Below are 26,482 nucleotides of genomic sequence, written 5' to 3'. Positions count from 1 at the left end.
ATAAAATGGTCTTATAGAATAATTAAATAAACCTTACTCTTTTTATGTCATTGCTTTTACAATTTTATATGTTATGGTATATTTGTCTGTGTCATTAATTTATTAGTAAATCACTAGTAATTTCTGAAACGAAAAGTAGCTCTCAACCCAAAAAATGTTGGCTATCCTTGGTCTAGTGCTAGGTTAGAAGAAAAATCAATCGCGAAACCATAAGAAAAAAGACAGAAGGAAAAATGGAAAGGAAGAGACAAAGAAATGAGAAAAGCTATACTGAAAGAGAGGTAAAAAAATTAAGGAAAGGAAAAGTAATTATAAATAATAGAGGTAAAATGTTTATTAAGCGCATTAAATGGTATTGTGTAGTTAGTTTTGAATAATATTTTTTATTAAATAATAGGCTATAATACATTAATTATAATACAATATATTTACAATATGTACAAACGTCTGTCATGTGTTACATCGTCTTAGAACTTATCCTTCGTTTGTGTTTCTTCCATCGCCATATTTTCTGCTCCCTCGACGTCTCCTATAAAAAGAAAGAAAGTATTCTTTTTACGTTCAAAGATTATTTTAATAAGGTTCATTTTGACTGGTGGCAGTTAATGCTGTTTACTGCCTAATAAGCAATAATGAGCTTCTTAAATGTTTCCTAGTTTTATTTTGTATAAATAAATGAATAAATAAATAAAGAGTAGATAAATAAATAAATAAATAAATAAATAAATAAATAAATAAATATATTCACACAAAACAAGATGGCATACTGCTGTGCGATATTATTAGATTCCATTGCATTGCATACAACTCTACTAGTGAAGGAGCTACTCCACATTGACGGCTTGCAAGTTGCAAGGACCAAGCTCAAACATATCGCTGGTAAGAGGCTGCAGGGTTGCTTCATCAGGAGGGAAAAAAATCAATCTCGTTATTTTATTGTCCAACCTCGTAAATATGTATTCCCCCCCGAACATAAGAAAAAAAATACTAAGGTATGAAATAAGAAGTGATAAACTTTCAAGTACAAGGAGGTATTGTATATTCTTTTGGAAATTAAATTTTCTGGAAATATTTAGTTAGTGTATTTAAAACTGGATGAATCGCACAGTGTATCAATGCTTTTTGTATGTAATATTTTAAAATTGACAGGAATATATTATGCGACATGAAAATTGATTTTGTATAGTTAGTTTCTCACAACGGAATCTATTATTTAATAGTTTCTGAAATACGGTTTATCTACCAGGTACAAATGAACAACTTAGAGCCAAGAAGAGTTCCCTGCTCAGGTAAGCAATGCTATTACAGTATAAAATAACATGTAAATTCTAGCGTTGAGCTACCGTACCATTTCTGTGTGAGTTGTAGGTACTGTAGGTAGGTATATATATGATATGATATATGATATATATTTCTCAAAATCTTCGGTCCTGCTGGCCCTTCACTTTTCTGTATTCGGGCCAGCATTCCCTTACTTGCACTATTTACAACTTTAAACAGGACGTATTTTGACACTTGAAAGCCTTTTCTTGCTATGTCTTTCATATCCCTTCAGTTTCACTTGACCATCCTTTTACTTTATCCACTACTATTCTACTTCCCTTCTCTTATTCTCATTCCTACCTTCATAACTAACTTACTACTTTAAATAACAATACATATAACTTATTTAATATATAAGACCTAACCCTTGTTGACTATTTCACTAAAAACTTGAACTATTATTATATTCACTGTCTAAACTCTTCTCACACAACACATTAGCACTCGTATCCTAGCAACATTGCTTTCACTTTATAACATTATTTAACACTGAAAAAAGTACAACAGCTCACTTCCATTTATCCATTACCTAGCTAACCTACTATTATTTCAGCCCACTGATGCACCATTTCCTCAGATTATAGACAGGTTTTTCTCCACTATTGCCCCCTCATTTCTCACTCCTGGCACGCTTTACATACTCACTACTTCCCCTTCTACTCCCCACACTTATGTCGCTTCCTCGTTCACCAGTCTCTTCTTTCGTCGGTTCTGCATTCCTCTCTATCTCTCCATCTGCCTTTCTCCACTTCTGTTGCCATCTGATACTATGCTTGTTCCGCTGGCTTGGCTTTGGGGTGACGTCATTTCTGGTCGTCTACTAGATGGTGCAGCCGCTGCCTTAGAGTTCACCACCTGAGTGGAATTTGCTGACGATGGATTCTTTCGACATTCTTCCCTCGCAATCTCTTGAGTCACTGCCCTCATGTCTTCCGCAACTTTACCTTTTCTATTTCTTCCACTATTATTAACAATCTTTCTAACTCTCTCCTTTATCTCTAATCTTTTACTTTCGTCAATATTCTCTCCATTTTCTGACGCATTCAAGTTTTCCAAACAAAATTCAACATCAAATAACTACCCGTTAATTTTCAATTTGTCCTTAATTAATTTTGCATAATGTCCATTATTCCTAGCTGTTTTCATAAACGGCACTAACACCTTCCTTCTACACCTCACCCCATATTCAAAATCTTCATCTACTAATGCTCGAGTCTTTCAATGCTTTCTTACAATCCATGATTTTCTCTTTAATCATTCGGTTTGCTAGTCGGACCAATATGGGCATATTTTCCCTATGCCCCATTCTATACACCTCTTTCACTTGACCATTCCCAATGTCGATGCCTAACCATTCCCAGCACACATTTCCTATCACTTCATACGTGTCCATAGACTGTCTTTCACCTGTTCTTCAATATCAAAGAAAATTAAGTTGTTCCTCCTTTTCTCTTCTTCTAAGTATTTCACCTTCTTTTTTAATATATTGTTTTCCTTTTGTAGATCTTCCAATTTTTTGTTAATACTATCGATGGTCGCCTTTAGACTTGTGGTATCCATTCTCCACAGATCTTTCACCTCACTTATTACTCACTATGAAACGGCTTCCGTATACTACTGCACTTTGCTAAGTTAGCAGGCTCACGGTCAATCACGTCTTACTCGGTTGCTTGCTCATTGAGAACTGATATATATATATATATATATATATCAGTAGCGGCCCGCGGCTACAAAGGTTGGCAGTTCTGCATGAAAAATAGTGTATTTAGCAAACGCGTGCTGTTTATTGCTGCATCTAAATTGGATAACGCGTGTAATTACAGCGCCTTCTCGAAGTTGACTGTGCACCCGAAATTGTACTCCAACCATCCGTGCTCTACACCTCTCCCACCTGGTACAACTAGTCACGTAGTGGAGATGTGCCCCACATGCTTTTCTAGTTTTTTAAGTCAAATTAACTAAATCCTTCACTTCGCTGTTTGTCCATGCATTTTCTCCTCTAAACAGAATACATTGATGGAGGAGAAAGCGTTTTCATGAGTGCAGCAAAAAACCAGTCGTTTCCATTACACATTTCGGTATTAAAATGACGATTTCCTCGAATTTTTCCAGAAATTTCAATATATAAATTTTGTGTAGGACGTTCTAATTTCTAAGCTAAAATGCAGTTTCTCTTTTAATTTCGAAAAGGATTGGTCGATTAGCTTTTCATTTCATTCATTTTTAATATAAAATATTTTCTTAGACACACTGACTAGGCACATCACTCTACCTACAGTACTATAACACACTGGAACTGTAATGATATACAGTAGTCCAGAAGCCTATGTGTTCTAACGCAGGTCATAAAAAGATGAGGGTGTTGACGGTTCTTTTGTACTGTATATTCGGAGAGAGCTGCTTCGGTTGCAGCTCTAATGCAGTCTTATGGGACGGTGAAGAAAACCAGTTTTCTGCTGCCGACTACCCTACGTTGAGGTTCAGGAACTCCCGATCACAGATCCGAAAAGTACACTACAACTAAAATTCTCGAGCAGTTCAAGGCTCCTACAGACAGTATATATATCAGGGGCGGCTCTACAATAATAACTGCAGAGCTGCAGAACCGCCATTTCAATGAACCTGAAAAAATTAAAAATGTAAAACGTGCTTTTACGTAACCTAGTTCATTGTTTCATTTATTTTTCCAATTCATTCTTTTTCGATTCGAGAATTTACTGTCTGTAGGAGCCTTGAACTGCTCGAGAATTTTAGCTGTAGTGTACTTTTCGGATCTGTGATCGGCAGTTTCTGAAGCTCAAGGTAGGGTAGTCGGCAGCAGAAAACTGGTTTTCTTCACCGTCCCATAAGACTGCATTAGAGCTGCAACCGAAGCAGCTCTTTCCGAATACAGTGAAACCTGTCTAAAGCGGCCATCTGAAGTTACCTCGTAAAATGGCCGTTTTATCAGGTGGCCGCTTCATTAAGGTTGCGGTTTTTTATGAATCAGCATGAAAGTACTGAATTTCATTGACATTTTAGTACTGTACGCGTACAACAATCGTGCATATTAATGTCAGCCTCTTCCATTCTTGCAACTAGCCTTTTCAAAACTCAATTTCTTCGCCCTCGCACACTTGAATCATTCGTAAACGAAATCATTCACATTACTAAACACAGATTCTCTCTTCTTTTTTGGCCACCATGCATATTTTCCTCCCATTCTTTTAATATTTCATCTTAATTATACAGTGTATTTGTGTCCTTCCACATTTGAATATTTCTGCAATTTTTTTCGCAGATGTTCCCTTCTCACTTTGTTCAATCATTTTTCGTCTCACCTCTGAACTTAATACCACTCTAGATTTATTGTTAGGCATGATTTCTCTCTCAAACTAACGTCACAGTTCCTCTGAATGAACTGAATGAAAAGAAGAAAAATTCGTAAAAGCTGGTCCAAACAGAAAAAGATGGAAAGAGGAGAGAAAAAAAAATTCGAATGGTTAACTACTGACCCAAAACACACTGTGACATTTTCGATAGAAAACGTCCGGTGTTTCAATCCTTTAAAAACGAGTAAGGGTTTATAGCTGTGCAGGGTCGGAGTGGAAAGTGACAAAAGAGTCATAAAACAGTAACCAACTAACCTCAAGATATGGAGGGTGTACTGTTGTACACTTAGCTATTGTACTCGTGATATTGCTCTCTGTCCTCTAACCATCGAAAAAATAGGTCAGACAGTATCCGTGAAAAAAATTTTTGTTGGACAGTGACTGTTATAGTTAGGTTCCAATTCAAACAGACCCCGGCCGCTGGCCGAAGCATGAGGTGGCCGCTAAATAAAGAGACAATTTGTATTGATCTTATGGCAAATCCAATTGGTTCCAGAGAAAATTGGCCTTTTGGCCAGGTGGCCGTTTAAATGAGTGACTGCAAAGGCAGGTTTCATTGTATACAAAATAACCGCCAACACCCTCATCTCTTTATGACCTGCGTTAGAACACATAGGCTTCTGGACTATTGTATGTCATTACATTTCCAGTGTGTTATAGTACTGTGGGTGGTGTAATGTGATTAGTCAGTGTTTCTAAGGAAATATTTAATATTAAAAATGAATGAAATGAAAACCTAATTGACCAACCCTTTTGAAATTAAAAGAGAAATTGCATGTTAACTTAATAAATTAGGACGTCCTACACAAAATTTAAATACTGAAATTTCTGGGAAAAGTTGAGGAAATCATGTAGCCTACTAGTTATTTTAATACCGAAATTTTAATGGAAAGGATTGGTTTTTTGCTGCCCTCATGAAAACGCTTTCTCGCCCACCCGTGTATTCTGTTTAGAGGAGAAAATACATGGACAAACACCGGAGTGAAGGATTTAGTTAATTTGACTTAAAAAACTAGAAAAGCATGTGGAGAACATCTCCACTACGTCACTAGTTGTACCAAGTGAGAGAGGTGTAGCGCACGGATGGTTGGAATACAATTTCGGCTGCACAGTCAACTTCGAGAAGGGGCTGTAATTATACGCGTTATCCGATTTAGATGCAATAAACAGCATGCATTTGCTAAATACACTATTTTTCATGCAGAACTGCCAACCTTTGTAACCACGGGCCACTACTGAGATATATATATATATATATATATATATATATATATATATATATAAACACATGGGAGTAGTAAACAAAGTTACATTGGTGCGTCGAAGATAAACGCTTGTAATCTGTGTTAAATAGGCCTACAAAGTAGGCCCATATACTGTAGTACCAATATGTACTATGATGTCACAAAGTCGTTTAAAACAGGAACTGCGGCATTAGGATATACAGTATTTTAACTTAAACAGCTATAAAAGATGACTTGGGGAAGACCCTAATTTTCCGATAAAGCAGTCACTAGACCTTACCACATTAGTTAAAATTAGTGTCATTAAATTCACACATACTTCCTTATTACGATGTACATATTGTACACAGGAAATATTAAACTAATCATCTCTTTAGATAAAGGTCTGTAAAATTATTGACATTTGTGTCGTCCAGATTTCTTAATTTCAAGAATCAAAATACTCGACTATTGACAGCATGAATACCTTTTAGGCTATTTAAATTCTTATTTCAATAGCTTTGATTCTTTTGAATATCATTTGCGACTCTTCTGTATGACAATTTAATTCTATTAGCCTACATCATGTAATATAGCATATAATTAGAATTATTTACTCTCAGATACAAACGCATAAAAGAAAACCACATACTATTAGTTTACATGTTGTAAAATAAGTGTAGTAGTGCGGAAGCAATAAAATGCCAACTTTCTAATGTGTGCTTCTGCTTGCACTAATCTAATACAGTATTTATGTGAATTGAATAGTTGCCGAAGATTGGTGGATTGAAAGAAGAAATAAGGAAATGCAGACAAACTATTAAATAGGCTTTGTTTCTTAGTTGTGGAGGAAAAGTGAATAAGGACAAATATCTTGTGCTAGTGAGATCACAAACTGCAAAGTGCGTTAGTAAAGCATAAGTTACAGTTTCATAAGTGCTGTCACTCTAGATGTAAAAACCAACTTATCCATAGCAGTGAAGCACCACATTCCTTCATAATTTCAATAAATCGCGTTCCCAAACCTCAAATCACACGCAGTGGGTGCAGGATACGTTACCGGTACTCACCAGACTAGAAGCTTGTTTTCGGTTTCAATTTCGGTTTGCTTCACCAACAACAAATATTGCCTGTACAAATACATCACAAGATTCCATGGAATATAAATATGACAACGATGGAAGTGAACAATAATTGTTGAAGTTACGCTTTTGCATTGTGACCATCAACATTGTAGACGTAGAGTAACGATAATCCCATTATATCAGAGTCCCTTATTATTCGCAATCCTGAAAATATGACAGCAACAGCAATGGAACTCTTAATTAATCAATGTCTGAATTATTCACACATAAAAATAAGTAACTCCGAAATAAATATAGGCCTAATCATATTATTAAAATTAAAAATCATTGTAGATTTATATTACATCGCTATAGGGTACACATCTCATGGCTGACTTCCTATTTCCACTGTCTTTTTTGTTGTTCGTCTGCTTTGTGGATTTCATAAGTAATTCGACACAATGCAAAATACATACAAAACTGGTATTTGCGTTAATTTATTATATACATAAAAGAACCTTATTATTTAGACTGTGAAATTTCATTATGTTGAAGAAAGAGATACAGTAGGTATATATTATTTATTGAATATCAGTCGTCAAAATAATGGGAGTGATTAATTAAACATTTACTACTACTTAAAGAGACTCAATTCAAGACTTACAAATTTATTAAAATCACTGTTGGTATAGCCTGTACAAGGAAGGCATAAGATTCTAAATCAATTGCAGTTAGCTTATCTGTCAAAATAGTAAATAATTAGCAATATTCACGAAACGAAAATTATTTCAAATGGCCATTACAAAATCTGAATAACGAGCAATGGCGATACGGAATATATAAAAATCTTCGGTTATACACTTCTCGACTATAAATAACACTAAGAAACTCCATGATAATGAAGAATTCAGCCATTTTTTAGAATTCATTCACACTTACAGTTGTTTGGAAACATCATGTAGAAAGAATGGAGAATGACAATTACATTCACTCGCAGTACAGAAGATAAATTAGAATCAATAATCCCTAATCGTTTTATGTTTTTGTTAGTTAAAACTGAATACAACTGTTCACGTATTATGTATGTTGATGTAAACATTTTCGCTACACGTCCACTGAAATTATGCAAATTAGAAAACTCTTCTTGATTTATCAATTTATATACCTCAATCCCTCACTTTCCGCAGTTCCGTAGATTAGTATCACTCTGCAAGCGAATAATCTCGAATTCTAAGTTATATGATACTAAGTCTGATTTTATTGAAAATTATAACGGTATGCGTGTGTATGTGACGAAAAATCATGCTAACCCAACACTGAACACTGTTCTAGTCTTGTTGTGTACAAACTGATTCGCATACTGCTAGAGAGTGAGTGCTATGAATTAGGCCTATAGGCCTACCTTGTCTCTGTACACAACATACTGGAAGGGGTAAAGTAGGGGAGCGTCACTAAGAGTATGTAGAGCTGAGACGAGATGTTATGGCACCAACCTGCGCGAAGTTTTAAATTGCCGGCCAGCAGGGTAGAGAAGTGGGGGTTGTTTGGGTTACGGTTCTCAAGCTCAGAGCGGCAGGCATATGCGTTTCATCTCTTTCTAAAAACATTCGTCTTACCTTAGTATCACCACTTTCCTACTCAAGAGTCCGAAGGTACCTAATGAAATTACGCCCGCTATTCCATCTTTATATTCTTATTCTCCGTCCGAATCAGACGACTGATCTGTGCTGGAATCAGATGTCCCTAAGTTTACGGAAATGTTCTCCAAAATACTGTCCATCGCGTGCTCACTTTCAATGTAATTGTTCTCTACTTTCTTCACATAATCATGCACTGATATCCATTACTGGAAGAAGCGATTGCAGAGTCGGCCTCTGCTTATGCGTAGCGTAGATAAAAGCGGAGATACACGATAAAAGCGACGAAAAAGAAAAGTACCATTTTCTTCGCTCTTGTCGTTTATATGATCTCTGATTAAGATAATATTAATCTGTATAATTACCGGTGGTTGTCAATATATCCGAGTATTAATCGATTTATTATTATTTCGGCATATTAAATTAATTATTGTAGATATTGGCAAATTGATTAGTTGTGTATTTATTGGTCATATGTTATGTGATCACAAGAACCAATCACAACACAACGAATTTATACTATCTTTGGGATGAGAAACTGGTTTAATTTTGTACGTATTTAACTTATATTAACCTTGAACTTAGCAGCTGATATTTCCTATATCTCTTCTTTCATTAAGTGAATGCATAGAATATCTTCCACTGATAAATCAAAATGTTCGCTTCCCGCGTCCTCGTTGCTCCGATATGAACACTTGATTCTTTGATAATACCAAAGCGTCGCTAGATCGTTTCTTTTATCGTTTATCGTTGCTCTAACGTGTACGTACCCTAATATAGCGTTGCTGCTTCTTTTATCGTTTATCGCCGCTACAACGTGTACGTACCCTTAGTGACACAAAACGGCACCTCTGATCTAAGTAAGTGTATCGGTATTGAATTTATGCTTCTGTGATGTTTCTTAATCATAAACTAACTACAAATATAGGCCTAACAAAATTTACCTAGGGAGTTTACACAGCCACGCCTAGTCATGTTTTACAACTCACTGCAATATGAAGTTAGACTTTTTGGAGCAGGGGCACACAACTTCTGTCCAATACGTCGAAACCCTAAAAAATCAACCACAATCACCTTTTCCGCATCCCAAAAGACTGTATGTATGTATGTATGTATGTATGTATGTATGTATGTATGTATGTATGTATGTATGTATGTATGTATGTATGTATGTATGTATGTATGTATGTATGTATGTATGTATGTATGTATGTATGTATGTGTGTGTATGTGTGCTAGGCGCACACATAATAGCAGATAACTTTATCTGCTTAATAACGGTACCTGCATTCCAGTCTAATAAATTAGGAAACAAATACTTTTACATTATAATTGTTTATTGTTGCTGTCTCTGCCACTAAGGGTCGATTTCTAAAACGAGGTCTAGACCCCGGCCATGGCTTTAAACTCCGTTTTGGTTTATAAAACGAGGTCTTTTTCATTTTTTTGAGCCATGGCTCGAAACCATGGTCTGAAGCAGAGACCACGCCTGGGGTAGGTTTAAAACCATGGCTTCATGTATACAAGATGGAGATAGTAGATCAGCTGGATATTATCAAGTGAAAATTGATCTCTACCAGATTAGAGTGCGTGACATGGATAATCCTTTGTAACTATGTAACAACGATAATTTCAGACGAATATTTAAATTTTCGAAGGAATCAACACAAAATTGAGCAAGAACGCTAAATACAATCCGCAACGAAGTGCAAGAGGCGGTGGGTTGACAATTTTTTACACCTTTTTGTTGATTTCAGGGAAGTAAGATATAATATTTTATATTAATTATAAATTTATGCCCATAAGACTATATAACTTAATTCCTAGTTTTTACAGTAATTTTGTACATTTTATTTAATACTCGAAATTGATGTGGGCCTATAAAAATATAAAGCAAACGTGATTTTGTCTTGTTATTTTAAGTTTTATGCTACTGGGGCTTTCCACGCAATACTAGCCTAGTACATGTGAAAATAGAACCATACTACATTTTAGTTTCAATTGAAATTTTAATCCAGTTAATATTTAGGTTATTAATTCCTTAGAACCGGGTTTTCAGGTAGTTAATGTTGGTAGTAGTTATGAACAAATTATAAACTACAATATAAACACTTTATTTATGCTAATTATTTGGGCAATACCATTCTGGTACCTAAAAATCCGTTCCCTATTAAATACTAAGTAATACTAGTATTTTAAACGCATTATATTCTCTAAATTTGTAAATATAACAATAACTTAGCTGAGAACAAAAGAATGTGACTTACTGCAATTCAATAAAAATATTAATCCTGATATTAATTTCTTTCTAATATCGACTGTTTACAAGAATAAAAATCAATTCTAAGCTGTGTTGCCATATATAAAACCCACGAACCTCGGTTTCTTCTTAAGCCGCGTCTCGACTTCGTTTTAGAAATCGCATAAGGATTCAGACCTCGATCGCGGTTTAAAAGCAGAGGTTTGGAACCACGATTTCGTCCGTGTTTTAGAAATCGACCCTAAGTTTATCTTACAAGTCAATCTATATCTATTTTGATCATGATTTGCCTACAGATATAGGTATCATTAATTTATTTTCTATGAGGATTCAACTCTTTTTTTTTTGTATTCTATTTTATTAAAGGCGCTATTTTTTAATTTGTGTTTGTTGGTATTAGAAACTAAACCTTCCTTTTATGTAACTAACTAATTTCATTTCCTCAGGTATAATGTTTCTTCTATAGTAATTTATCTTTCCCAGAAAAGTTGTTTCGTTAGACTAAACAAAAATATATTTATCGAGGCTAATTACGATCAAGAAAAAATTAGTAACATATTGATCAGGTAAAACAGGCCAGCTACTTTCAAATTTCAGTTTTTTCTTAATATCTTTCTTTATAAAGAATGTTTTTTGTGATCGCCACTGTCCTCCATCTCGCGTGATTTCTCCTATCTCCCAATAAACTGCAATTTGCCTTGACAATCGACAAAGCAAAACGGTCTGTTATTTAGTGAATGGTCTGACTAGTGACTATCTATAGCAGAGTGCAGCATTTCTTGAATTGCTAGTCAACTCCTTAATACACAAGCAGGGTGGAGAGGTAAGGCATGATCTCCCTCCTCTTAGCCATCACTTGTTCATTCAAATTTAAGCAGTTTAGGTTTCCTCCCCCTCCTATCTTCCCTTCTGCTGTGTATTGCGGGCTGTATCTCTATTGATATTGTCTTAAATTTATCTAGGACGTGAGAATAAATATAACTAGTTATTTTATAAACTTTTTCTTTAAATGTTTCCAGCAGATGAAATTCACACAGATTAAAATCAGGAGCACCACACAGCCACAGAACGACCGCTAAAATCTTCATGAATTTTATGACTGAATAATAGTGGTGTGTGTAATGATGTTTTATAGTAAAGTATACTGTACATAATTTTTCAGTCAATTTTCTAAAAGTATTAATTCGGTATTAAGTTGACGTATATTCCAGAATTTATCATCTGTTGACTCTTGAAGAAACATATGAGCACTAATCAATACCGTAGGCCTATTTCGATTTTTGTGAAGTGTAGAAGCGTTTCCAACATTCCATTTTGTGTGAAAATTTCTGACTTCAATAACGGATATTTTGGAGATTAACAAACCATTCCACATTTTATCATTGCAAAAGTTAAATTGGGATGAATGCCCCATAAGTAAGAATTCCTTGTTCAAGACTATACTTTACACTCACAACAGAAATACGCATTGATTATATTTTCGACATTGAGATATATGGATCATATGAGGAGACAAAGAGAAAGGCAGAAAATAGGAATGATTGGAGAAAACTGTGTTTGCAGTGAAAGATCTGCTCTTGGCTAGAACACTATGAATGAATCAGGGGCGTATTTTGCGGGCCACCGGCGGTAGCCCAAGGAAATTACAAAAGAAAAAGTTTATAATATAACATAATGTAATAATTTTGTATTATTAGTTTTACCATAGTAATTAAAATTAAAGTAGGCTAATTGTTAGATATATTTTGTGTAATAATAGGGTCAGCGGTAGCCCAAACCCTTTAACCAGTATACGCCACTGGAATGAATGAATATATTCTTTCTGTTTTTCTATGTTTAGATGATAAAAATGGAATATCACAAATAGAGTGTTCTTGGTAAGGGAAACATTTCCCGAAGACCAGTGACGATCGAGAAGAAACGTTCCTTACTAATGAGAATATGACAGGCTTTTTTCGTTTTCATAGGTAGACAGATGAACAGAAGTTAGCAGTTGTCACAAAGACGATTTAAAATGTATATTTAAGAAGCAACTAAGAAATACTCACTATTTCTGGTAGGTTCATTCCACGGCTGGATTTCTGCTTTACCAAAGAGCACAAATATCAGGTTTCCAGCGAAGTAGATACCGGACGAAATAAAGAACACGATTTGCCATTGTGTCTCGCTGGCCTGAAACAAAAAAAACTGATTACATGAACTTTCATCGTTTAATGTTTAACACGGTAAAGAACTGAACACTTCATACGGATGAAAGTTAAATGTATATCCATCCAGCAGATCTAATCATTTCACATGCTGATTCATTTCGCCACTTTCTGCTATAATTACATCCCGGCCAATATAACATAGTCAAAGAAATTCGAACTATGATCTAAAATTCCTTGTTTAGGTCCGAGCTGTATTCATTTTTCAATGACCTGATTTTCTTTTAAGTCATAAACGCTTTTGTTGCTCAACATAAGCTTACAAATTCCTGCTTACTTTGCTTCTCTGAGTAAGATTTTCAGCAAAAAAAAAAAAAAAAGAGCCGATCTTTCTTCACAGCTGCGTGTTGTAGCAGATAGCACCCATGTTTGTTGCTAATTATTCCGATTCTGTTAAGGTATTCTTTTAGATCTAAATCAGGGATGCAGAACTCACAGAGATAGTGGTGGAAGCATGGGGAAAGCATTGGTTTCCCTTTCACAGTCCACTGGCGTTGAATGACTTCTCCGTGACTCGTCTACAACTATGTGACGGATTGCAAGAAACTCGTGCCCACGGAAAAAATAACGAAAGTATTTCCGACCATAATAATTACAACAAACTGTTCACAAATGAGAAAACGTGCTTTGTGATTATTTTGAATAGAGAAGTATTTATTCATTTTCCCATTGCTCTTTAAACTACTGTAGTACTTTCCGACTGATATTGCTTCGAATTCCACCTCTAGACAGTGAATATAAATCTTCTGTATCTTGTCAGGTGGATGATGCGTGGCCTTGCGGGAAGGGATGAATGACGTAGTCTGGCTCGTGACTTATGCTACAATTGGAGTGCAATTCTGTATCGCTGATCTAGATAGTCACAGCCAGTGGCAGTGTGAGGAATAGCCTATTCTTTTTTTTCTCGGAATATGTTTTTGGTTTATTTGCTTGTTTTTGTTTAATTATATTGTTTCAAACTTATTATTTTTCTAACATAATTGACTAATTTCGTTTGTTTTGTACCTTATATTTGTTTGTTCCATCCTATCTTAACACTAAAACTGTTAAAATACACTAGATAATTTGCACTTCGTATTAATAATAATAATAATAATAATAATAATAATAATAATAATAATAATAATAAAGCCGTAAATCCCCAGTGGAGCAAGGCCTCTTGCTTGGGCAGGGGTGGCTCAAGTCTTGACCATCAGAAGAGCCGACCTGATGGTCTATTTACATTCCTAGTTCTTTGTCCACAATTTCGCTAGCACTGGTTGTTGCTCCCACTCAAAGTTGGTTGACTGCGTCCTTCCACCGTGTTCTTTGACGTCCTATTCTGGTCCACAGTCCTCCTAGCTGCAACTGGAACTCGTCCCCCCATCTGGTCCTCGGTCGTCCACGGTTTCTCCAGCCAATTCTTGGATCCCACAGTGTCGCCGTGTATGCCCATCTGGTAGGTTGCATTCGTATCACGTGTCCTCCCCAGCGCCATTTCATCCTTTTAGCGAGTGTCACCACGTCCTCTACGCCGCTTCGTCGCCGTACTTCTTCGTTTCTGATTCTGTTTTTCAGGCTTATTCCGAGAATTTTCCTTTCCATTCTTCTTTGGCATCTTCCTAATTTTAATGCCTGTTTCTTGGTGAGTGACCAGGATTGCGCCCCATATAGAAGTACAGGTGCAATGCAGCTGTTGAAGATCTGCCTCTTGTTCTGCAATTTCTGGCTCTTGTCCATTAGGATGAAGGACAGACTCCAAAACTTTCTCCATGCCGATGCTATTCGTCTATCAATTTCTTTGTCCATGCTGTTCTGAAATGATATAGTCTGGCCAAGGTAAATGTATTGCGTGACAGATTCCATGTTCGCATTGTTGACGATCATCTGTCCTTCTGCGTCATTTGTCAGTACTTTGGTTTTGCTGGTGTTGATTTTTAGCCCTACTGCCATGCTTTCTTCGCACAATTCGTTCAGCATCTCTTCCAATCGTTTCCTGGATCTGGCAAACAGAACCACATCATCAGCGAAGAGTAGATTGGTCAGTTTTCTTCCATCGATAGATATGCCGTGCTTGCGACCCCAAGGTAACTTGCGAAAGACCTCCTCCAATACACAATTAAAGATCTTCGGTGACAAGGGATCTCTTTGTCTCACCCCTCGCTGTATGTTGAATGGTGTTCCTTCTGTATCCAGTTTCACTTTTGTTGTATTTCTTTGGTACAGCACGCCAAGCAGTCTAATATATTTGATTGGAACACCCTGATTCTTAAGTGCTTTCAAAACACTAATATGTTCTATCGAATCGAAAGCTTTTGCATAATCCACAAAGGCTATATACAATTTCAAATTGTGTTCCTCGACTTTTTCCATGATCTGCGTCAATGTCTGAATGTGGTCCGCCGTTGAAAATCCGGAACAAAATCCAGCTTGCTCCAGAGGTTGATTTTCTTCCAGACTTCGTATTACATCTCAGTAAAAGTTCTGTGTGCATTAGATATGACAGTATAATAAATTATATCGGAGGAATTCCTCGGAATTCTATTTTCAGTCCATTTTGTTGGACCTCTATGTAGGACATTACACGGATACAGCGGAAATTTCGTGGCGTGAGTTGAGCATGATGCTGGACCTCTGTTTTGAAGACAATACAGGGCAAAATGTCTTTGGTAGGACTCGAATCCAATTCAATAAATTTAGATAAGCAACCTAAAATTTACGAGGAACTTTAATATGAAGCTGTGTGAAAGGATTGGCAAATTATACGTGATGTAATGCATGGATATCTACAATTTTCAGATCAAAATACCAGACAACGTACCTCGTCTGTTACTATATATCCTACAAGCAGTGGAGCTATAATAGACATTATGTTCGCTGCACAGTTGGTTATCCCCATCATGGTGCCAGCATAGTTCGGAGACAGGTCGATGTGGTTTAGTTGGAAGCCCAGATATGTGGCAGAATTGACACCCACAGCGAGTGTGAGCAGTGCTACTGCGCCCGTGGTGTTGTCTTTACTGGAGAATGCAAGACCGATCAGAGCCACTCCTGGAATCCAGTGGCCTACACAAAAAGCAAACAAATCAACCTGCTTTATTTACAACGTGATTAGTGATGATTGTGGTGAATTAACATGTGATTCTGCGAAAGAAATATTTTTCTAGAGAAAATTGTTCCCCCATCAACAATAAATTGTAATGAACCATGGTCAAAGTGATATATTTAATTTAAATACATCAATTTAATTCTTTCTATACTGGAAAAAAACAATAAAATCATTTTGCAATTTATGTAGTAAATTGACAGCTTAAAAATCCTAACTATATTTAAAATCAACTACAGTATATATCACATTGAATGTGATAAGGGTTCTTACTTATTTACATGTCTTTTAGAAATAAAATCTCTATCCAGAATATAGAAGGGGACATTATTTTAAACATTTTTCAGATAACTGAAGTTACAGTCTTCAGTTTTTATTTCGATTATGTTCATACTATTAAATAGTATATTTATTGCAATCTAACTTCTTACGTATTTCAACAACTATTTAAATCAAACAATATAAGAGGTGTATATTTAAATGTTCTGATTAAGTAAAGAAATTGGCTGACGTTATAAGGAAATACATTAACTGAATGTAAACAAGACAGAATAGTGAATGTAAATTACATTCGTAATCTGTGTTATAGAAAGAACATAGTTCTTATTGCCTTTATTTCTATAATCTTTCCGATGACAGTTGGAGTTTGACAGGAATTCTAGTATCAGTTAAACAGCTGACAGTTGCTATGCGATAGCTGCCTATTGCCATGTCAGCAATGACCGTATTGCTATAAATAATTAATTTACAGCTGCCTTTATCCACGTGCTCCCAGCAATTAATTTTAAAAGCATATTGCTGAAGGTGTACTTCCTTAGCCTATGTTTCATTGCTGATCTGTGCATTTTATTTCTAATATTATTTTATTCAGTTCGTAATAACGTGTCTTCACTTTGTAATAGGTATAATGCTTTGTTCTGTGCTTCTGCTCCTACAAAGTGTCAATGAGATTGGGTCCTAACAGCTGTGGCCATGTAAAATACTGGTCCGGTAGTTTGGTAGAATAAAATAATCGGGCATTCCATGATAGAAATGGTCGTAGAATTTTATTAGTAGTAAGCCCATTGGTTAGGAAAATAAACTTGAATGCATGTATATGAGTTGAAGTTTTATATATTACACTTGACGTTTTTAGGTTGGCAGGAACTGTGTCTAAGACAGCCACACGACTGTAGGAGGGCAGGGAATGAAAGCCATTATTGATGTCATTTCAGTTGTAATGGATCCGTGGAACGCATCGCATCGGGCTTTTGCCGTGGAGATGTTATTTTTTTTCCCCCTAAACAAATGATTCAGTAGTTCTTATGCAGCGTAGGTTCCGACAACATTTCAACGTGGGTCGATATGGGCGAGTTCCCAGCCGTAACACAATTTTATTGTGGGTAAACAATTTCAGAACGACTTCTTGAGCATCAAAACAAGTCAACAGAAAGGCCAAGGACCGCCCGTACGCCCAGGGGCGTATTTTGCGGACTACTGGGGCTACCGGCGGTAGCCCAAGGAAATTACAAAAGAAAAAGTTTATAATATAACATAACGTAATAATTTTGTATTATTAGTTTTACCACAGTAATTAAAATTAAAGTAATTGTGAGATTTATATGCGCTCTCTGCTCTCGAAAAGAAACAAGTTGTCAAGGCGGCATCGCTGGAGAAACCGCTTGCTACGTGAGGTAGCCTGTGACCGTTTCGCTCACGCTGTCCTTCGCACAACTGCCCGTCCCCCCGCTCCCTTCTGTTTCCATCGTGCAATGTAGGCGGGCGAGTTGCCGCTCTCGTGATCGGTTTCTTCGCAGACGCGAAGCAGCAATAGCTTAGTACGCTAGCAATTGAATGTGATTTTGTTTTTGCAGTGCATTATTTTAAATCTGTGATTTGTTCGAGTGTCTAAGAGTTATATTAATTGTGAATTATTAAGTTTTCAATTTCCCAATTAAGTGATATTGTGAAAAATATGGCAGAACAAGTTTCTGGAGAGGTTTGTGTTGAAAATGACTGTGTAATAGAAGGTTTATTAAAAGTGCCTTTTAACCGTCGTACATAACAACGAGAAAGTTGAAATTGTGAAAATGGAAAGACCAACTCCTGAGTTAAATTTGTCCATGGACGTAAAAGAAAAACAGCGAGAGTACACACGCCATTTCACTTCAACATCATATGGTAAGTGGAATTGGTTGTGTGGTACTTCTAAACTGTCTAAATTATTTTGCTGGCCATGTTTGTTATTTAGCCGCGAAACTAATGTGTGGTCAAAAGAGGGGTTTTCTAATATGAACTCCCTTCGAACGGCAGTCCTAGAATACGACAAATCAAAAGCTCATATTTGTAGTAGCATGAACTTTGCAAACTTTGGGAAGACAAGAATTGATTTACAGCTAGATAAGCAAAAAGCTCTACACATCAACCAACACAATGCTCTTGTGAAAAAAAAAAAAAAATCGGGAGATTTTACTGCCTCTTATTAACGCAGTCTGCTTTCTAGGAAAATAAGAATTGGCTTTTCGGGGTCATAACGAGAGTGTGGAATCAGACAATATAGGAAATTATATTGAATATTTAAGTTCCTTAAGTGAATTTGACCATTTACTGGCCAATCATCTTGAGAGTTCAACAGTATTTCGTGGTACTTCTCTCGCAATTCAGAATGACTTAATATTTGCTATAAGTGCGGTTATGATAAAGAACATAAAAACCTTTCGTGGCCATTGTTGTTGATGAAACAAGTGACTGCTCTAATCAGAGTCAATTGTCCACTGTTTTAAGATACGTCGACAATACTGCCAATGTTCAAGAACGGTTTATAGGATTCACAAATGTCAGTTCGGACAAAACTGCTGCTGCTTTGTTTCAGCATGTGGAAGGTGTTATAGCAGAATACAATGTCGGCAATAAGTTAATTGCACAGACATACGATGGTGCTTCAGTTATGGCGGGAAATATTAATGGCTTAAAAACAAAAGTTCAAGAAAAGTATCCTCAAGCACTAGTTGTCCATTGTTACAGCCATGTTCTCAATTTAGTTTTGCAACAAACTACTTCATCCATTCCAGAATGCCGCATTTTTTTCAAAACACTGTCGGGTTTAGCTGCATTTTTCTCATCATCTCCTAAAAGATCAGAAAACTCAAGGAATTTATGAACAAGAAACTCCCAAAAGTAGCACCAACTAGATTGAATTTTACATCTCGGCTTGTAAATACAGTAAAGGAATACAGAGAAACACGGACTGCTTTCTTTAAAAGTATCATTTGTAATGACTCTGAAGAAAACTGGGATGATGCTGTAAATGTGCAGGCTCAAGGATATTTGAATTTTTTCACACAGTTTCAGAATATATTTCTTCTTGAAGTCTATGCTAGACTGTTCGCACATACAGATGTGCTCTACAATATTCTTCAGACAAAAAGTCTAGACATAGCATACTACTTGCAAGAGGTATCAAAGTTAAAAAAAAAAATACTATATCCGAGTTCAGACGTAGTGGGTTTCCGTCCGTATGGAGTAATATGGAAAATGAAAATTCTTCAGCCAATACAATGGAACCACCATTAAAGCGAAGAAAAGGAGATGATGAATTGAAATATAGGCAGCTGTACTACAGCATACTAGATCGTATGCACATGGAAATTACTGACAGATTTTCTGATTATGGAAAGCTTCAGTTCACACATCTTCTAAATTCTCAAAAATTTTCTGCTTATAGAGAAAACTTCCCGAATGAGGCACTAAACAAATTATTTCAGTCCTATAACAGTCCCTTTGATCAAGTACGTTTGAAAAATGAATTAAGTGTAATATATTCACCAGAAGTCTTTGATTTTTCGAACAAACCTATCCATGAAATATTATCTGCCATATATGAAAACCAGCTGAATCAAGTTATTCCTGAAGTCCTTAAATTGACAACATTAATTGTGACAATACCAGCTATGTCAGCATCGGTAGAAAGAACATTTTCTGCGTTGAAGAGAATAAAATCCTACTGTAGATCAACTCGTACACAAGAACGTTTATCCGGCTTGGCACTAATATCCATTGAAAAGTAATTTCTACAGAAACTTTGCAAGTGGCCCAACTGTAATTTCAAGGACGAAGTCATCAACGTATTTTCGTCCCAATCAAGACGTCTGGAATTCACATAAATATGTAAGGAATTTTATTATAGGGATTTTAAAATATATTTTGTGTAATAATAGGGTCAGTGGTAGCCCAAACCCTTTAACCAGTATACGCCACTGCGTACGCCAGAGACATGGTAGCCAGGGCAGTGCTGAGTCAGGTTCCAGGAGTGCATCAAGAAAGTAGACGTTATTTGGAGAGTGTAATCTTCAAAACATAATTGTGTTCTTTTGCATCAGTAAATGGCAACAATGCTTCTTTTTGATAAATTAATAAAAATCAACTTACATTAAAATACAACTGTATTTTCTTATTTCGAAGAACATCAGATATTTTTGCCGGACTCTGTAAAACAACCAACGAAATGCTTTTGTAGGTTGTAAGGTAGCTGGTTATGAATGTCATAATTGGTGTAAATGGTAATTTGGGCGTATGTGCAAGATATCAAATACATATGTAACTGAAAGTTCAAGACGTGTGATAAGAATTTGTGTTACTTCTCTTAAATATAAACAGATATTTCCCATCAATACAAGGCCAACAAATTTCTTGTTGCATTTCTATCAACAGCTGTTTTAACTAATTTGTGAGTGCTAATTTCATATCTGAGGTTAGTATTTTCTAAAAGCTCTGTTTTTTTTTTTTTTTTTTTTTTTTTTTTGCAATCTACATATGTCAAAATTTCAATTTTCATTTTTTCTCATTTAGCCTACTCATAGCGTAAGTGGAGAGATATTTTATTAAACTGTCTTAAAATTAGCTGGGAAGTAAAGATTAAATATCAATATATTCTAAATTTCTTCAGTAATACAAACTGAAACACATAGTCATAAACTCTCTTAAAATTAGTTGATTAATAAACATTAAATTGCAATATAGTCTAAATTTCTTCAGTAGTACAAATGTAAACACATACAGTCATAAACTGATTGCTATATAACACATTTATTACTATGCCATTATGTAGTAGAACACACTTCAGACTGAGCTTATATAGAACTGTCTACAAATAAACGCCGATCATTTGCACTGCATAACGTAACCCCTAATTCCTGTAGAAGACCTAAGACATTATGACACTAAACAAGCTTATTCTCCTCTGTAAAATATGAAAGAAAAGCCTTCTCCTGTTTTCGGAAGCATGAAATTTTTGTGTTGGGGCTCAGTAATCCTTTTTCTTGCAATCTAGAGGTTAACACTTCAGCTACGTGTTTGGAGAGATCCAAATCATGCACAAGGTCATTCAGCTCAAGCTGGTTAAATTTCTTTAATACTAGAAGAATACTCGTCCTGTGCTAATCCTTCAGTCTCATCCTTGTCTCCGAATTTTTATTCTCATTTTCAGATATAGTAAACCCTTTAAAAATTAGAACTGATAGCTCATCAGAATGCACAGTAGGTCGAATTGCTGAAGGGATATTGGGATATAAGATGTTGTGTCTGTTTTTCTTGCCAATACTCTTTATATTGACGAGACAAAAAAACTTGTATGATCCTTTGGTTCTCGCCAGGTAATAGGAATTCCGAAAGGTAAACCCTTAAGTTTCCCTTTTGTCCAATCACGCAGTATTTCTTCGCACTTGTGACACATACCATGTTGGGCCCATTTCTTGTCTTGGTCCCCAATAGTAAGTCCGAAGTACGCTTTATATGCGCGCCTCACAAAGGATGTTATTTTATGTCTTTGTCGAATAAGTGTGAAGTAACCACAAATTTAACAGAAACTGTCTGGGTTGTTTATACATTGACATCTCCTTGTAGCCATGATCAGGTGTGAAATAACAACGGAAACAATATTCATATCTAAACAATGTCACCTTATTACTTGTCGATAACATAAACGGGTGGAATGCAAAAGTTTGAATTGCATGAAAACTAGAGCATGGAGGAAAAATCGTTTTCAGATTTGAAATCAGCACGCCATAAATATTAAGAATCAGTTAAAAAATCTCATGCAACTGACATTTCGTAAATAAAATTGTTGACCAGTGAATTAATGTTCCCTTCTTATAAATATATCTTTCTAGAATACGATGTTTTTGGAACTCATAAAAATCAAGAAATTATCTGAGTGATTGTATAGTCTAGTAAGAATTTGTATAGATAAAAGTATATTGTAGCTTAGGCCTATAACCTACTGTATATTGACGTGTAGCCATTTGCGCTTCTGCCTATTACTTTTTGTCGATTTATAACGAAGAATCCTGCTCTGAGGTTTGGCATCCATTAGGTCGGATTCTGTTAGCTCCATATGATAGGATGACAGATGAGTATGAAAGTAGGCAGATGGATGAAGGTGAAGGTTATAATGACGGCGATATGATCTCACGTTAAACGTTTATATTGTTAGAAATTATGTTTCTGGTAGTCAGAAAAATGTTCGATCATGTAATTTTTATTGTCAGAGTGGGCTCTATGCTATTGTCAATCTCAGCTGTATAATTCGATTTAATGTTCAAATTAATTTCATTATAATTTTTAATTTATAGTTCATTGATTCACTTATTTCTGAATTAATAACTTAATGTTCAGTTGCTACTGCAATAAGCAATGTTAGCATTTGTCTTCCTTCTTGTTGATGGTTTTTAATGTACAATTTCCACACCTCAGACCTTCACTTTCCGTTCCGATGTAGAGTCGGCTGCAGCAGGCCGCCCCGAACTTGGACCTCGTAATATATGTTCATTAGTTGATGGTGGTAGTTCTATGTACAATGGCCTCTGTCCTGGGGCTTATAGTGCTCGAGGAACTGCGGTGATGCCTACGTGAAAAGGTAAAGGGATTTTGCAGGCTGCAGGGGAGTTCAGAGACCAACCATATGGGAATCTGTAGCGTGGAAGGAGCCCGTAGAGGATGCACCCCATTCTCTTCCGGGTAGTGCAATGGACCCACGTGCTGCCCAGCCAGTAGGCCTACCCTTTCCCTCAAGTGGGATTAATAGATTAAAAAGAAGAATAAATACGGTAATATTGAGGCATAGAAGTTTTCAATGCCTATGGGCGCTATATTGTTAACAAATTGTATTTCAGTTATTGTCTTGTAAGGATAAAAAAATGGCGTATAAGAGTGACACATTCTAGGAAATTACCAATTTTACTTTAGAACACATAGCTTAATCGTATAAAATATAGGAGTTATTCGCTTTGTTCATTAATCTTAAGCAATTTATATTCTATTTAATAACAAAAAACAAGGAAGTTAAATAATAAGCGGGCTTACCGATACTGTTGAATATTTTTCTGGAAGCAGAAAGACCGATTAACTGGCGAGTGTGTAATATGTCTGACACCCAACTGAACACGAAGCTCATTAGCCACATAACAAGGTAAGGCAATGCAGACAAAAGACCATTCTGTAAATAAAGGACACATTTTCAGTACTTTTCATGTTTAAAATTATGTTAAACACTTAAATCATTCTTATATCAACATAATCTACAGAATGTCCTGAAATGATTAACCTGATTCCAGACTTACAGCTTTGTACTGATATCACTGATTTCTGATTTTCCTTTATATGTGAGTTGGTGCACTTTTGAAGTTTTGTGGCTGTGTTTCATTTCTCAATCCCGGCGCTAGGAGAATTGAGAAATGGCACAAGGATACAAGGACAGGCACAGTGTGTAGTGTGGTTGGCTGAGACAAAATTGCCAACAATGTTGCAACGGAGCTTTAAAACTCGATATGGAAATTGTAAATTGATAAAGACATGGATGCAAAGTCTTTATAAACAGGCACAGTTACAAATGGTAAAGTGCTAGGCGACCTTCAACTTTCGAACATACTTTGAAAAACATTCGCTCAGCCTTCACCCGATCACCAAACGAATCAGTGCGACAAGCTGCACGTCAACTCCAGGTGCCGAAGACTATAGTGCACAGAGTTTTACGAAATAGTTTAAAATTGTATGCATATAAGGTTCAGAGTGTTCAGGAATTGAAATAAGATAAACAATTAGTAAACAACATGTTCGACCGATGGATGGAAATGAACATTTCTTGCAGCAAACCGCATTTCTGATGAAGCCACGTTCTATGTTAGAGGTGCTGTGAATAAACACACAATGTGCATAGCCTATTTTGGATTCCGAAAAGCCAAATTTCGTGAGGGTGGATATTCTGAACAGTTCTAAGATTAATCTGGGGTGCGTGTTAATACGTGGTAGAGGGTTGAGCGTTTCTTCTTTACAGAAACGTTCATCAACGCTAATATATATGCAGATATGCTCCAGAATTATGCCATACCCCAGTTCTAGGACATGTAGTCCCATGTCATTTTTCAAAATGATGAGGTAACACCTCAGTGAGAAAAGTCTGTGCGGGAATTTTTAGACAAGCATTTTCCAATGAATGGGTTTTCTATGGCTTCCAAGAACAACTGACATTACCCCATTGGAAGTTTTCCTTGGGCAATACGTCAAGAAAACGGTGTATGCGACACCTGTGACAGATGTGCACACTTTGCTTAAACGTATCAAACGAGCAGTTGAATATGTAACTACCCAAATGTTACAAAGTATATGGTGCGAGATAAAGTACCGAATGGACATTTTGCCTGTCACTAGAGGTGTATCACTTTGGTACAAGGTGTATATTTGTTTATTGACTGGAAAAAGAGAAAAATACTTATTACAACGCACACTGTTGTCACAAGTTGATGGGAACATGACCATATTTTAATCGACTTTCATACTCCTGGACGCATTTTCTTTCGTTGCTACTTTAATAAATTACAGTATATATACGGGGTGAATCGTAAGTAATGTCATAAACAGGGAAAGGATTTATATGTAAATACATATTTACTTATAAAGCTAATATAATTTATATTTTGCATTATCTTTATGTTTCACAATGTGTAGGGTTGAAAAATCCTACTTTTATTTTCCATATTTTTCCATATTTTAGAGTTTAGTACATATTTTCGTTAATTTCCATATATTTTCCATATTTCATATAAAACAGTCCATATTATATTAGGTTTAACAATAAAACAAAACAAAATTCCATTAACTTTTAAAAATACATTTCAACAATAGAGATTTAAACACATGTTCAGTAATCCCTTTAACATCAGAGTTATTTGAAAATTAGCAGTCCTATCAACAATGGGAAAGTAAGTTACAAAACTGTATTAATTTAATTTAAAATTTTTAACAGACTTCAGTTGTGCAGCTCAACAGTTAAATGCCAGTCAGAATACACATAGGTTCAGTTTTGTAAATCATACTATAAAGACGGTAAATATGCCAAAAGTACGTCATTCAGTCAATTTAAAATCAAAACTAACAAGTTACATTTCAGAATTTAAAGAAGATGGTTTATCAACTGACAATAAAATATTATTTTGTAATTTGTGTCAGTGTGCAGTATCATCTACACAAAAGTTCCTGGTGCAACAACACATTACAACTAGTAAACATCAGGCCAACAAACAACTAAATTCCAAGCAGAGACAATTGTTTTTAACACAACCAACAACATCGAATGTAAGATCTGAGTTTAACATCGACCTGTGCCGTTCTCTCATCTCTGCTGATATTCCTCTCTACAAACTAAAGAATAAGGTCTTGAAAAATATACTCAACATACAATCCCGGATGAGTCAACACTTAGGAAGACGTATGCTCTATCCATCTACGATGAGACAATACAGAAGATAAGAGATGAAATTAAAGATAGTTCAATTTGGGTTTCCATTGATGAGACTCCCGACAAAGAAGGTAGACTTGTTGGTAATGTAGTTATCGGTTTGTTAAGTGAACAATATTCTGAACGAATTCTTTTACATTGTGATGTTCTAGAAAAGTGCAATAACAAAACTATAGTTAAACTGTTCAACGAAGCTATGGGTATCCTGTGGCCAAAGGGTATTATGTACGATAATGTGTTATTCTTTATTAGCGATGCTGCCCCTTATATGGTCAAAGCTGGACAAGCATTATCTGTTGTATATCCTAAATTGACTCATTTTACTTGTGTGGCGCATGCATTTCATCGTGTGGCAGAAGTGGTCAGAGACAATTTCCCTAAAGTAGATTTGTTGATTTCATCAGTGAAAAAAGTATTTCTCAAAGCTCCCAGTAGAGTTAACGTGTTGAAAGAAATGTACCCTGAAATTCCATTGCCACCAAAGCCAATTTTAACTAGATGGGGTACATGGCTAGAAGCAGTTGAATATTATGCCGAACATAT

General features: G+C 35.8%; 1 protein-coding gene across 4 annotated transcripts in view; it reads right to left on the bottom strand.

Annotated features, from left to right (window-relative positions):
- Positions 1–363: 363 nt before the first annotated feature.
- The window catches only part of LOC138705080 (putative inorganic phosphate cotransporter), a 230,356-nt gene continuing 204,237 nt past the window's right edge, over positions 364–26,482 (bottom strand). The window contains exons 7-11 of one of the 4 annotated variants that reach the window (XM_069833694.1): positions 23,509–23,641; positions 15,886–16,130; positions 12,927–13,050; positions 6,988–7,047; positions 364–529 (exon numbers count right to left, since the gene is read on the bottom strand). In XM_069833694.1, coding sequence (XP_069689795.1) covers positions 7,028–7,047; positions 12,927–13,050; positions 15,886–16,130; positions 23,509–23,641 — 522 coding nt within the window. In that variant the 3' untranslated portion in view covers positions 364–529; positions 6,988–7,027. Of the gene's footprint in view, positions 530–6,987; positions 7,048–7,068; positions 7,207–12,926; positions 13,051–15,885; positions 16,131–23,508; positions 23,642–26,482 lie in introns of those variants that run through there. The other 3 variants (XM_069833693.1, XM_069833695.1, XM_069833692.1) reach the window with 3 other exon arrangements.

This window comes from Periplaneta americana, chromosome 8 (assembly GCF_040183065.1).
Source record: "Periplaneta americana isolate PAMFEO1 chromosome 8, P.americana_PAMFEO1_priV1, whole genome shotgun sequence".
NCBI classification, from domain to species: Eukaryota; Metazoa; Arthropoda; class Insecta; order Blattodea; family Blattidae; genus Periplaneta; species Periplaneta americana.
Note: the sequence above shows the minus strand (reverse complement) of the source record. Positions and strands in the feature narration are given on the sequence as shown.